At 42.3% G+C, this 14955-nt stretch overlaps 1 protein-coding gene across 1 annotated transcript in view; it reads right to left on the bottom strand.

Moving 5' to 3' along the window:
* Positions 1–11213, bottom strand: part of vat1 (vesicle amine transport 1) — a 30885-nt gene extending 19672 nt beyond the window's left edge. Inside the window, exons 1-2 of the mRNA XM_032536787.1 lie at positions 10500–11213; positions 5000–5207 (exon numbers count right to left, since the gene is read on the bottom strand). Of these exons, the coding sequence (XP_032392678.1) occupies positions 5000–5207; positions 10500–10931 (640 nt within the window). The 5' untranslated portion in view covers positions 10932–11213. The remainder of the gene's footprint in view (positions 1–4999; positions 5208–10499) is intronic.
* Between the last annotated feature and the right edge of the window lie 3742 nt (positions 11214–14955).

Here is a 14955-nt window from a genome sequence, read left to right as displayed (position 1 = left end):
CAAGTTGGAAGCCACGAACTCTGGCAGAATCGAATCAAAATTATAAGATAAATTGACACAGGCTCCTGTACCACCACCTAATTTATATTATGCATTCCACATCTGCAACACAATGCTTGATGTTGGCCTGCAGTCAATTGAGAGCTCATAAATAAAACAGAGGTGGACGTCATCATTGGATGCAGCAGAGACCCGTGTGGATGCAGGAATGTGTAGTGTGGGTGTGGTGGTGGGGTAGCCGGCCAGGGTTCATAAACATTAGGACAAGTTCAGGGAGAGGTCAGAGGAAAGGCTGTTGGCCAGGCACAGTAGAAGACCCACGAGATACATCCAAATGTCACTGAACTTTCCCCCGCCCAAGCCCTCTGGGGAAAACAAAAGAAGGAACGTGTACACGTTCCCCGATGACGAGGAATCGAGCACGGATATGGTGAGGTCACGCAGAGGGAGCGGAGGTTACGGAGAGCCGGAGGGGGAGGAGGAGAACGGAGGATGCAGATGTGCGGTGCGTTGGAGAAGGGAGGCACGATGGGAGGAAATACAACAAGCTATTGTTTGGAGAGAGAGGACAGGAGCAAACCCACGGGAGAGGCAGCTGAGGACTATTCACCAGAGTTTGCGCACACACACACACACACACAGACACAGACACACACACACACACACACACACACACACACAGTCTAAGCACCAGTTGAGCGTTCTGCGCTGGTCACCTGAATGTGATGACTGAAGGTCACCATGCTTTTGAGGAAACAATATTCTTTATGGAGAGCTCTTTGCATTACCTGCAAAAAGGGAACAATGTAGAAGCGATAGGCAGGAGGATGGATACCCATCATCATCCCTCTGTAAAAGCCCTCGCTACAACATCAGGTTCAACAGGTTACAGTATATAGAGTTGTTGTTGTTCAAGTTCTGCACCAGCTATATTTAAGATTAACACATTTATGTGACCAGCTGCAAAGTGCTGTAATTTCAAAAAATGTCATACCTCATACCTCTCCACTCTGTTTTACATTTGATCTGAAAATCTATTACACTTAGTTTGACATGGGACATGACATTTAGGAAATTTGCTTATTCGCTCTGACTTAGATGAGAAGATTGATAGTCTCATTTCTGTACAGTATTCTACATTATTGTATGTAGCTGGAGCCAGCAGCCAGTTAGCTTAGCTTAGCATCAGGACTGGAATCAGAGGGAAATAGCTAACTTGGCTTTGTGTTTTAAGATTAACAACATGTGTCGACCAGCAGCTCATCTCTTACATCTCTCTTTCTGTTGTTCTTCCTCAGTTTCTTTCCATATCTCCCCTACTTAAGGGTTCTCCTTATCCAAACCAAGGGTCTTAGGATAAACTGTTAAACTCGTAAAGCACTCTCAACACTAACACTTTACTTGGAGGTATCTACATAAGAGTGACATGACACTGTCATGAACACGACACTGTCATGATACAGTCTAAACCTAACATTAATTGTTTTATTCCCACCAGTGGTCCCCTTGTGCTCGTGCCCCTCGCAGCGCCCATCCCGGGCGTTGCATTTTAACCCAAACCTAATGTTTATGACACGTTCATGACAGTATCATGACACTCCTATGTAGCTACCTTCAAGTAAAGTGTAGCCACAACAATGAACAAAAATGACACTATTTACTACTATTTATAGGGTCACAAGACGAGGAACCTGCCATATCTTGACTGAAATCTCTGAAACACCTGTTGAAGATGACGATATTACATGAATATTATTACATGAATATTATTACATTTTGTAATTGTTTTAATTGTTGAATTAGTTATTTATTTAACTCCAAGTTCCAGGGGCTTTGGACACAAAGTAATCTAAAAGTAATTGAAAAGAGGATAATCGTTTTCCCGATGAGCATAAATTAGTGGATTACGTCCTTATTATGAGAATAAAAAAGCATTTTTGAGACAGAAGAAGAAAATTGCTCTTTTAAACACAGTCTATGGCTGCTGTTTGGTAATCGTGATTAACAAACCGTACCATGTGAGGGTGAAAAACTGATCCCTGTCTTCTCTACCGCCTCTACTCCTCAGCTGAACAAATAGGCTCTAGTTAAACTCATGTAAAAGCTTACTATTTTATCTTTTCAAGACATGGACTGATCTAGCAGGAATGTAGTGTTGTGCAGGCATGTCTGCCACAATCTCAGCCAATTAGTTGGATGCAAAAAACTGTATAAGCAATGGTCAGTTGCAAAGTCTTGTGAGACAGTCTGACGAGTTGAAGTTAAGCCATTCAACCACTGTAATACTATGTGTGGTTAAATGGGCTGTTTCACTGCAGCTGTGGGCAGGGTTGAGTAGTAACAGAGTACTTATAATTAATATTTCACAATCAAAATTACAATACATTCTCTGTTAGCTTTTGATGTGTCACTTTGCACTGTTTTTACTCTAGATACTTGTGAAAAAAGAGACCAATTCCTGGCAAACGTTTAAACTAAATCAGGGAATTTGTTTTGGGGCAACAGTGGTGGTTTTCCACATTTTCATTTGACACATTACAGTCAAATATTAATGAAGGGAGTGCAAAGTAAGTGCAAGCAATCAGAGTTCCTTACTGAGGATGGATCAGGATCCCCACCGGGTGTTTCAAGATGAAAGGAGAAAAGACAACGTTTGTGTGAAATACTGTAAAGTTTTAGCTCTTCAGGCCAGAATAAGATATTCATGGGAGATAATCATAGATGGGAAAATCTCTTTGATCTGCTCCCAACTCAGACATACATGTGACCCGAGGTTGGACTGTATAGATATTAAGCCAAAAAGGGAACCACACTCTTAAATTACATTACTGCAGTACTGCAACTAACGGTTATTTTCATGATCAATTGATTGATCAGGATTATTTTGGTTTGGGTCTGTAAAATGTCAAAAATGCTACAAAATGCTCGTTAAATTTCCCCACAGACCAAGGTGATGTCTCCAAATTGCTTGCGTTGTGCGACTGCATGGCGAATGCACAACCCAAAGATATTCAAATGAGATTGATATAAAACAGAGAAAACAGATATACATTTATACATTTAAAAAGCCTGAAGCAGAGAATGTTTGGCACCTTTGCTTGATAAATGACTCAAACTTTTAGTTAATTATAATTGATTGTCGGTCGACTAACATATTAAATAGATTCCTTAATATTTTCACAAATGCATTGCTATGTTATAATTTAGTTAAAACAACCAGATCCAGAATTGGAAAAAATTTATTGAGGAACATATGGCACCCTTTCTGCAATTTCCTTCATTATATCAAAACATTTCAGACTTGAGAAGACAATCGCTCTCTCTCTCTCTTTCTCTCTCTCTGTCACATCAGATACTTTTGATCTCTCTAATCAGAGAATATCAGGAGTATTTTTGACAGCCTCAGGGGTTTTAGACCACCCCCACCCACACTCAGGTTCCAGCACCATGTGAGCCATGTATCCCCACGACGGAGGGAAGCGAAGGATGTGCACATCTCTCCCACCACTACTATCATGTTCACTGCAATTAGCGAGAAAACTTTAAAAGTATTAATGGAGGGGCGTTGTTGAGCATACAGTATGATAATGATTTGCACATGCAAAGAATGACAGAATGCAGTGAAGCAGACTGTCAAGCAAATGTTTTTGTCAAAGCCTCAGTAATGTGCTTTTACAATCCTGATGTCCGGAAAGCTGGAGAGCCAAGACTGGCAGCCTGCCCTGAGAAACCAGAGACGCCGCCTCGACCAAACCAGTGGGGAAAGTGTCAGCATTCCTCCTATAGCAAACTTAATCTGCACAGAAAATCTGGCAAGATGAGTGACATCAGCTGGATGAAATGGTGAACGCAAACATTTGGGATTCCTATGCAAACCACTAATCCCACAACTATGAGTCGGTAAGCTGTCACTCAGCTCTGGGGAAAAGGCACGCTTTAATTGTATTCATACATATTTACTCCTTTTGATTGTTATTGTGTTAGTACCAAGGGATACATCCACCTGGGCTGGCAGCCTACTGTAGCTCTTTGTAATTTTTTTTGTCTCACAGAAAGAAAACGGGCTCAGTTTTCATTGTGTGCTTGATTTTCTTAGCCATCCACGCCCACACACTGTCTCAAATGTCGAGGGATTCCTTTCTGACTCCCTCTGCACAGATAGAGTAGGAACAGGAGGAAAAAGTGTAAGCTGTACACCGGCAGACAGCGAGAAGGAAACAGGGAGAGAACCCTTTCTCTTGGCTAATGCACTCCCCATTCTCTCCAGCTGGCCTGATTGTGTAAATACAGCTAAATCAAATGCTTTCAGGCTCAGTGCATCACACCCCAAAACAGGTGCTTTTACTCCCTCAATCCTCATCTTTCCCCCACCCACTCACTTTGAACTTTGACCTCACAGTCCAGGTGGCAGGTGCTCCGGTATTAGTGCGGTCCTAGAGAGTGAAAAGCACTGAGCCATATCTCATACTTATGGACAGTGTCCAGCAGCCATAATTCATATAGCCAAAAGAAATGCATTAACAGGAGGTGCAGAGAAGGAAGGTGTCTGGTAAAGTAAACATCTAAGTCATAATACAAGCATTGCATCTTTGTTTTGAGCTTCTGCAGAGGATTTCAAAATGATTCTCTAGAAAAGGCTGGTTGTAATATCCTAAATTGCTTGTGATTTGTGTTGCTGCTAACAACAGAGCAGTTAGAAAGAGTCCTGGGCTGACATACTAATATTAAATAGATTAAATGTGGTTTTAAGTCGCAGGATTGCAACATAACACAACTTTCATAGATACTACAGCACACAGTAAAACAATGTTTGCTTTGGTTTGTGAATGAATTATTAATCACTTTATAATGAATTCCACCATCAATAAAATGTATGACTCTTTCATGAAGAGTGATTCATCCGTTCCCAACCTAAGATTGACATAGATTAAAAGGGTGTTTATGTGTGCCCTGTGCGCATGTGTGCCGTGTGTATCCTTGTCTGTATTTGTCTCTTTACCTGCAGCGGCGTGGATGAGGACGCTCTGGTTGGGCCGCAGGTTGCCAAAGTCAAACAGCATCATGTAGGCAGTGATGTAGTTCACAGGGAGGGCCGCTGCCTCCTCAAAGCTCATGCCCTCTGGGATGAGGAAGGTGTGGGTTGACGGCACCACCGCCACCTCCTGCCACAGTCCAAAGCGGTTCAACACCATCACCTTATCGCCAACCTGGAACAGAAGGCACAGGAAGACAGAGGGTGAGAAGAAGGTAAAGAAAAAGGCTCTTTGTCTGTACCTGTTACTGAAAACCATGTAACTTAAAGCTTTAATGCGTGACGTTTTTATAGTAATGAACGTCCGTTACATTCAAGCCATTGCCAAATGAGTTGATACAAAGCTACAAAGCCCTATAGCTTCAACCTAAAGTGGTGGAATGTAGCTAAGTACATTTACTTGATATATAATGTGTATTTAAGTAAAAATTTGAGGAACTTGTGCTTGAGGTTTTTAATTGTATGACACTTTCTACTTGTACTCCACTACATTTCAGAGAGAAATATTGCACTAGATTAATTTGACAGTTTTAGTTACTAGTTACTTTACAAATTAAGATTTTTGCACCCAAAACACATGTAGGTAATACAATACGATGTTTTATTATAAATTAAAGTCCCGCTGAAATGATTAGCCAATTAAACACAGAACTGTTTTGATTAATTGCTTTTGATTTTTCTGCATTGAGTACTTTTTACGTTTAATGCTTTAAGTACATTTTCCTGATGCTACTTACATTCTTTTACTTAAATCACACTTACAATGCAGGAACTTTATTTGTAACAGAGTATTTTTTACAGTGTGGTAATAGTACTTTCAGAAATAATGAAGTGGCAGATGAATCAGGGTAAAAAAAAAGGAAGTGGCTCTATTTGTTTTTTACCATGTTAGATGCTATCTTTCCGAACCACTATAGTGACAGTGACAAAGCCACAGACATCATTCACCGTGCTGCACACCACAATCACAGCCTTATCATGTTGTGCTTCCAAACACTCCCTATCAAATCAGGATCCTCCGATTCACAACTGTCTCTTTCCAGAACGACGAGCCTCGATGTAAACGTAATCTTGGACCCCTCACTAACCAATCAGGAGAGCCTGCTGGAGGGACACAGGAAACAAAGAGGACTGCAACATTATAACTCTCTTCCTGTTTTCTTCCTCCCCCCCTTCTTCCCCCTCCTCGATAACACTCTCCCTCCTGCACCGTTTCCATTCTCCTCACTTTTTCTCTTCCCTTCTTTCTCTTTCACTTCCTGAGTCCTTTTCCCCTTACAACTTTAGAACGTCTTCCTTCCCCTTCTCCAGTCCTTCGTCTCGTCCTGTCTGTGTCTCGGTCGTGCCGCCTTCTTTGACATTGGTTCTTTCCTCCCCATTTCTTCATCCTTCACTGTCTCATTCTGTCTGTAACATCCTCTTTCTTTTCTCTTGCGAGGAGTGTCCCGTGTCCCCTCTTCCTCATCAGTGAGACAGGACAATGGGGCCCATCTTCTCCCCTGGCTTCCCTCCACTCATCAGAGTCCTTGCCAGATTCTTCCCCATGGCTGAGCATAAGACACGCTCTCTCCTCCTGGGAACAAACCCTCTCCACCCGGGCCTCTCTAATGGTCTGGACTGGAGGGACCAATGCGCCTCGTTGTCTATCCACTCCAATTAGAGAGATCTCCCTCTTTCTCTCCCTTTCTTCCACTCTCTTTTCATACCCGCATCTTTCCGTCTGAGGTCCAAGGTCTCATTTGGTTTATTTTCAAACTCCACTTTCACTATTTCACCGTGGGCTACATCTCTTTCCTCCCCTTTGTTATGTTGACTCGCTCTCTCCCATCTACAACTGAGATCCCCCGCCTCCCCCTTTTTCACGTCTTCAAACTCATCAGCCTCTAAGGTTTAATTAGGGGTGCAGTGTGGCACAAATCGATACGACGAGGGAGTTCAGGCTTTTTACAGGAAACACAAATAAATATGACTCAAAAATCACAATGCATCTGCAGCTTTTCTTCTTTGCCCACGTAAATGCGGGTTACTGTCAGTCACACAGAATCTGGGTAGGCACACTTAAGGCCAAGCGAGCTAGCCTTGTGACAGTTCTGTTACAACATCTTCACACACACACACACACACACACACACACACACACACACACACACACACACACACACACACACACACACACACACACACACACACACACACACACACACACACACACACACTCCTTTCTCAGCCTTCTTGCCACCACGTCAAATGTCAGTTGGGGGTCAGGAGTGCGGGGACACTGAACAAAGACACTTCCAGTTAACTGTACATGAATAGACTTAATCAGATGGTGATTCAATTTTGGGGTATGCAGGCCTCCAAGTCAGCTGCTTCGTGGCTCTGAGTTTTGATGATCTCAGCAAAAAATTATCAGAGAAAAAAAAACCTTAACCAAATTTCTGATACAGTGTTCCTGAGTCAGGTTGAGACAATGGATGGTTAAATGTAACACCCACACAAATATCTCTCCCTTGTGTCAGCATAGGCGTTATTGTGCTTTGGCACAGTTTGTATGTATGACCAGTTTACATACAGCGGAGAGTAACATTAAAAGAGGACAGCATGATAAAGGGATTCACTGACAGAACGATCGACAGAGGAGGAATCAAGAGATAATAAGAAAGACGGAGAGCTAGTTAGTAGGAAGGGAAGGAGGGATGGAGGAAATACCAGACTGACAATGTGGGCCAGGGGGAGATAATTGAGAACATATGGGTCAGATCCAACCAAAACTTACCAAGGGAGAGCATGAAAAATTTAAAAAAAAGAAGGTCAGGGAAAAAAAGTGCTGATGTTTGGTCTCAGGGGAGCTTCGGTGTGATTTGTAATATTTCCCCTCCTCCTTGCTTACTCACTGTTACACTTTCCCCGCAGTCCCTCTCAGGTCATTTGGGGTGAGTGCACTGTAGCATTACTTCATTCCACTTTATTGTCCCCCTCAAGGGATACTTGTTTTAAGGAAGTTATTGAAATTTATTGGAAGGCATGCAGTGGATGATAAATACATACACAAATACAAGAGGCAACAAGCAGCAAAACAATAAACAAGACAAAGACAGGGAGTCTAGAGGAAAACAATGGTGCAAGTGCTGCCTTTATTAACTCTGTAAATGTCTAATTACATTATATCTGGGGATGAATATTGACTAAATTGTTTCTATTCATGAGTTTAGATACCAAATTTGGCATGGATGTGTGCATAGCTTTGTGTACACTGTATGTGGAACAAACTATTAGACACACCTAATATTGTTTGCCTTTGTGTGTGTGTGGGTTGTGTGTGTGAGAGAAATCGAGATAGATAGGCAGACAAATAGGGCTGCAGTGAGCGATGAGCCGCCCAAAAATTCTGTGCCGTTAGGCTCAGCACATTCCCTCTGGGTCGGTTGCCAAAAGATTTCAGAGATCTCCATCCATTAGGAAGATTGGCTCTTAATTCTATAAGCTAAGGGCTGCAAGGGGATGTGGGAGATCTTGATGACAAGCTGTGTGTTTGTGCATGTGTGTGTGATGCGTGACCTTTAAATCCAATCTACATTACTGGCAATGTGGAAAGAAGCTATCAAGTATTTTCGAAACACAAGGGTCTTAACCTACTATGATGTATGGCTGCCATTGGCTGACCTGTCACCAATCATATTCCTATTAGTCTGCATGTACTGTATATTCCCCAACCATAAGGACTTGGCATATGTGCCACTCCCAGCAGGATGCACTAATTCTGAATTTGCATCACACATCTGATCAGCCTGATGTTACCCACAGACATTAACTGACTGATGTGAGAATATGTGGTGAGCTCTTACAACAAATGTTGTGAGTCACCACTGGCTTATGTGAAACATTTCGGCATTGTACTTTAATTGCCTTACAGAAGCGTTGCCGTGGTGACGCCATGCAGCCAGGAGAAAGACGTATAGGCCTGTGACTCATCACGCAAAGTAAGGACTACTAAGCATCTTTCAAACGCCACTTCATTTCTGGTGGCAGAACATTAAAGAAAAGCTGTTGCATTGTGATTGTTTAATTGACTTGGCTTCATTGTCTGTTTGAACTTTAATTGTGATATTTACTCTAAATAAGTGTAAATAGTTTCTGAACACAACAGAGGCGATAGGCCGTCTGTTTAAAAAGAGGGCGAGTGATCCTATTTCTCACACCATGCTGTCTGTCGCGGCGCGCCTCGCCCTTTCCACTCGGTGAGTCCGTGCGCCAGCGTCGCTCCCCGGTAACAAAAGGAGTCGGTGACTTCGGGCTCCGCCACCGGTGTCAAGTCAGCCATATTAATAACTGTGGCATCTGGCCATCGTCTCCAAAATAAAAATCCTTTATTAATGAACACATTGCAGACAAACTAGGAATAGCAAACTGGAATCGAGGTGGCATTTTGTTTCGTTTGAACCAAAACGTTATTTAAAATAAAATACATTTTAGATTTTAAATTCAGAGCTTTAAAGGCCCTAAGCAGGATGAAGAACGGCACACCTAATGCCTACATGTAGGCTACTACACGATATAATTTGACACGTCCATTAGGCTAAACATGTTTTCCATAACCTTCTCATCACTCCTTCGTGATTTTTATATTGTGCACACATTTTCTGCAATGTATCTTCTTTTGCTACAATAAAAAGGCAAAGGAAACTCTCCAAGGTGACAAGTCGAAGCTTTCATTTTGCGAACAGAGCAGTCTAATTTCCGGTCTTATTTTGTATGATTGACGCAGCTCTCCGCGCCTTCGCACACATCAAAGCGCAGTAGGCAACAGCGTAGGTGCTGCACGGGTGATAAGCATCCCGCAGTTTAGTATTACAGTTTCTGTGTTTATTTTGACTAACAACTTTCAACTAATGTTGCGTATTGTTAATCAATCCATCTGCATCCAGGCAACTATTTTGGATTTGAAGTTGCTGAATCTAAGTGCGCACAGTTCAGCGCAATTAATGTGAAAACCGGGGAGACAAGAGGGGCGACGCCTGCTGCTGACTTCATTGTACTCAAGTCGTGTCATTTACACACTTTAGGCTTCTTCTACAGAGATTACATACAACATGAACACATTAACAGGCTTCGTGCTTTCCAGTTTGAGATAACAAGTGATGTCTCTTTACGCACGAGTGAATGAAATGAGCACCAAGCACCAAACAGCTCAAACACATACTATAGATCAATATGTATTATTGACCTATTGTTGCGTTTATTACCTGACCCAACGGCCTATTCGCATTTAACATTAAGTCAAGAAACTGCACGGCACAACCACCACTGCCTGAGCAGCGAGCAAAGCCTGACACGCCCATAGGCCTACTGATGTAGCAGTTCAGAACCAAAAGAAAAAAAAGCGAGGAAAAAACTCATCACTTCAACAATAAAACACACAGTAAAATGAGACTTAAAGTGGCAGGATTAAAGCTGAGAGTGTGCTTACTTTTCGGTCCGTCACTTCTTCCCCCACAGCCTCCACCACCCCAGAGCACTCCATTCCCGGGGTGACCGGCGGGGACGGCAGCCGGTCGTAAAGCCCCTGCCGAGCCATCAGGTCTGCGAAGTTGAGCCCGCAAGCCTTGACCCGAACCAGGACCTCGCCAGCCTTGAGCGCCGGCTTGCCCTTCTTCACCTGCAGCTTGACTTTATCATACCCCCCGTAGCCGGTGAGCACCAGGGCGCGATAGGTGAACGTCTCCTCCTCGGGGACCTTCTCGGTGGCCGCCGCGGGGGTAGCCGTCGCCTCGGCGGCGGCGGCGGCGGCGGGTGCGGGCTCCGTCTTGGGCGGCTCGGCTTTGGGTTCCTCGGAAGCTTTGGTCTCCTGCTTCTGGTCCACGGCGTTTTGCTGCTCGGCAGGTGCGTCCTCTCCAGACATTGTGCAGGGAGCTGTGAGACAGTGATGAGTCTAGAAAATGACTTAAAGGCTCCTTTTTTTTCTTTTCTTTTTTTTTTACACCTTTTGTGCGCTTTTGTTGCCGGGGACGGACTTGTTGTTTGTCACGTATGCTTGCCTTTGCGAATAAAAGAAAATGCGAGAGTCAGAGCTTCTTTTTCAGCAGTCTTGCATGGAGACACAAACCCCGACAAAGTGGGCTGATCAGTGGCCAGTGGCTGTCAACGCCGCGCTCTGACAGAGTGGGAGTGGGACGAGACAGAGGCAGGCTGGAAAACACGGAGAGCTGATGAGGCCAGGGAACGGCGCCTGTGATTGGGTGGGTTCGGCTGTCTGGGTAGGGGCTATAAAATAACCCTATGTTGCAGCAAGCAAAGAGGTGATTTGCAGAAAAATGCTCATTATAGCTGAAAGGCAAATAAAGTTGAAGCCAACCTTAGAAAAACCCTCTTGAAAGAAGATTGATTATGGCAACTCTCCATACATATATTCAAATGAAAATGTAATATTGTAAGAGACAAAATTGGCAAAAAGTAGCAAAAGAAGTTACTATAAACTAAACACTGTTATATTGAGTGTTAATTTTAAATTTGACTGTGACATATCTTCAGAATACAGTGCACTTCTGCCCCCTGAAATGTGACGAAATAGAAGAAACAACGAATTGATAGGCTAATGATAATGAATTTATATTTCTTTCAGCAAGTATTTGCTTATTTGTGACTGTTTCCTGCTGCTTGTTTTACAGTGAGTTGTGTGGTGCTGGAACAGTAGGAGCTAGAGGAAATGTCTGTTTATGCTGCATATTCCACAGTAGGATTTGCAGGAACTTTGGGCTCGCGTACGGTTCATTGTTGCAACTTCCCTGCATAGACAGCTCAGAAAAATATGAGTTTGTGTTGAGGTCATGCCAGTTTTTGATTAAACAATATAACCTGCTTTATATTATTCAGTTCAGGGAGCCAGAGCCACAGGGCGAGGTGACCTCTCCATCAATACACAGTACACATGCAACAGATAAAACAGTGAGTAGTAGAGTATTTTGGAAAAATTCTCGGTGGCTTGTGTGATAGAAACAAATAGTTAAACGTTTGAGATCACAGTTGCAACAGCCCGTATCTCTTATATACGTAACAAAAGTAACTCTGTGCCTTTAGAGCTGAGAGACCAGCCCAGAGAGATGTCACTATGGATGTGACCACAAAGAGAAGTGGTGAGACACCTTGTGGGCACAAAGTGCCACTCAGCACATCTGGAGCCGAAGTCATCAGTGTCCTAATCAATATCCCATAGGTGCTTAATGATGTAGGATGCATTCATTAATGATATTTTGCTTTGACAGAGGCAACATGTTACAAGGCAGAATGTCTTTTCTTCTTAACTAACCGCGCTGAGCCGCTCTGAACATACATCAGAATGCTGTGGGTGCTCGTATAGAGTGGCTCTTCTCTTTATTAGCTCTGACAGGGCCAGTATGGTAATGGCCCAGCAAAGCAGGGAAATGTTCTGGACTGCAGGTTGGAGTCTGAAAAAAGGACTAGAAGAGAGGCATAATGTAAAAGCTTCATATTACAGTTTCACTGTGAAACCAAGAACATTTCAGAACACGTCCCGGCAGATAAACAGAGTTTGAAAATGTATCCATCACAAGAAATGGCTTTGGTTAAAAGGAACGCAGGAATAGGATGCAGGAACAGAGATGTACTGCCTTGGACACCTGGTGTAGTTTGGAGACTTCCTCTATTGTCTAAGTAGGTTACTGGATAGATAATGTTGCTCAGTGGTGTAATTTGGCCTGAATAAAGTACTGTGTCACCACTCTGCCAGGCATGTAGAGTCTGCTGGTCTCTGAGGATGTGTGTGCCTGAAATACAAACACACTGGTATTTTACTTCCATTAAAGCTAGGCAAATACTGGGATTTATAACAAATCACTCAAATCCCATGCATGCTGTCTGCATGAACTATTACTGCATGATGTAAGAAACATAATAAGAGCTTCATGTTCTGTGGCTATGGGGACTTACCTGCTTATTGCTGAAAGTATTAAGGTCTATTAATGGTCCATTCGGCTTGGTTACCTTCTTGATACACGCAGGTAAATATTACTCTTTCACGCTTTACTAAGATATCTTTGAGCAAGATTTTGAATGCCTTCAGTGCTGTAATTTTGTGTTGTTAATGACCCTTATAAAGTAAGACCCTTATGTTTATGGACTGAAAAGTTCAAACATATCATGCTCTTGCCTTCTGAGATTGTTCCATTTGAACTGTTTCATAGGAGCTTGAAGAAGTAAAACAGTCCAGTATTTGGCTTTAGAAAAGCAAAGACTGGATACAAGTTGGAGAAAAATAAACATAATTTAAAAAAGCAGAGATATACATTTGTTTTATTTTTTATTTGATCATCTTGTGATGACTAAGATTTTTGTCAAGATCATTTTGGAAGTCCAGATCCTGGAGTAAGGAGCCACTGTGTTAAACCCTGAAGTAGAAGCAGCAATAAATTGTTGTAGCTGGTCAGGGTAGAGCAAATTCCAACGGCACTCTAAAAGGACGATATTTCCCTCTAAAGATGTTAGTGAAATATATGTATAAAGTAGCATTACATGGAAATTAATAAGCAACAAAAACAAGTACCTCCAAATTGTACTTAAAGAGATACTTTGTCGATTTGAATCCAGGTCTGTGCATTGGCACTGTGGCCAGTGTGTGCAGATGAACAGTGCTGGTCTTCACTCCGTGACGCCACAGTTTCTTGCGTCATCCGGCAGATCTCGGCTGCTCTGAGCTCGGCCCCGAAGAGAAGCCACACCCCGTTCACCTGAATACACTGCCACGACACTGGGCTGGATTTACATCAACAAAATATCTATTAAAGTACCGTACTTGACATGATGTACTGGGTGCAATAAACAAAATCAATGGTTAGCATCAGGGTTGCAGTGTACAGATAATGCCAAAGCATGCATGCATTAGATGTGATGGAGCCAATGCTGTTTGTTAAAGCTCTGGTTTGTTTCACAGTCTTCTTGGCAAGTTTACAGAACCTGAAAAAGCAAAACGTTGCTGCATACTGGCTCCTTACCAATTTAACCACTGGACATTTGGGCAATTCTGTACTATTCACACTTGGGTGTAATGAGCTCATTGGTTGAGTAGCATAATCCATTAAAGCATCTCTTAGCACATACTATACAGGTAATGGGAGTGCAGAACACAACACCCACTTGCTGTCAGATGCAGCAGACTGTGTTGAATAGTCAGCATAAGAGTGAGTGTAATCCACATTCTATTAACTAAGTATTTATGCATTTATGTCCACATAAACGCTTTTGTGGAGAAGTGGAGTGTGATTAGCCTCCACCAACACTGTCTCCTTGTGTACATGAGATTCCTTCTCACTACACAACAGAATATTAAATATCTTTGTCTTTAACCTTTAAGGTCTAAGCTAAAAATACAAAATCCTGCTCTAGTAATGAATACATACTGCCACCTGCTGCTCAAGAAGTGACTGACTCCAAAAGGTTCCCCTAAATCAGTGGTTTGCAACCTTTTTGGACTTATGTACCCCCACAGCCCTGTCAGATGAACTAACGTACCCCTTCATCAATTCCAAATTTATAACACTACTCATTATATGAAAGTGGATATTGTTAATTTTTTCAAATACCTGAACTGCAAATAATTAAATTCATGAATGTTTCAACCATGTGTCCATTATCTGGCTAATTATTTTATTTTATTATAAACTGTTTAGTAAGTTGGCCTACTTATTATACACTGTTTAGCTATTACTTTTAGCTATTTATTTCTACAAATGTATTTATTACTTTTAGCTAACTACATAATTTAACTTCTATCCTCGCTTGCTATAAGGCTATATTCTTTTACTCAAATCATAATTTTTTTTAAGTTAGTTCTCTTTCCACCTGTTGGCAGACTTGCAGAGTTTACACCCCATGGTGATTGCATGGAGAAAGTACACACACACACACACACA

This window comes from Etheostoma spectabile, chromosome 15 (genome assembly GCF_008692095.1).
Source record: "Etheostoma spectabile isolate EspeVRDwgs_2016 chromosome 15, UIUC_Espe_1.0, whole genome shotgun sequence".
Lineage (NCBI taxonomy): Eukaryota > Metazoa > Chordata > Actinopteri > Perciformes > Percidae > Etheostoma > Etheostoma spectabile.
The sequence above is the reverse complement of the archived record's forward strand: the minus strand, read 5'-3'. Positions and strand labels throughout refer to the sequence as shown.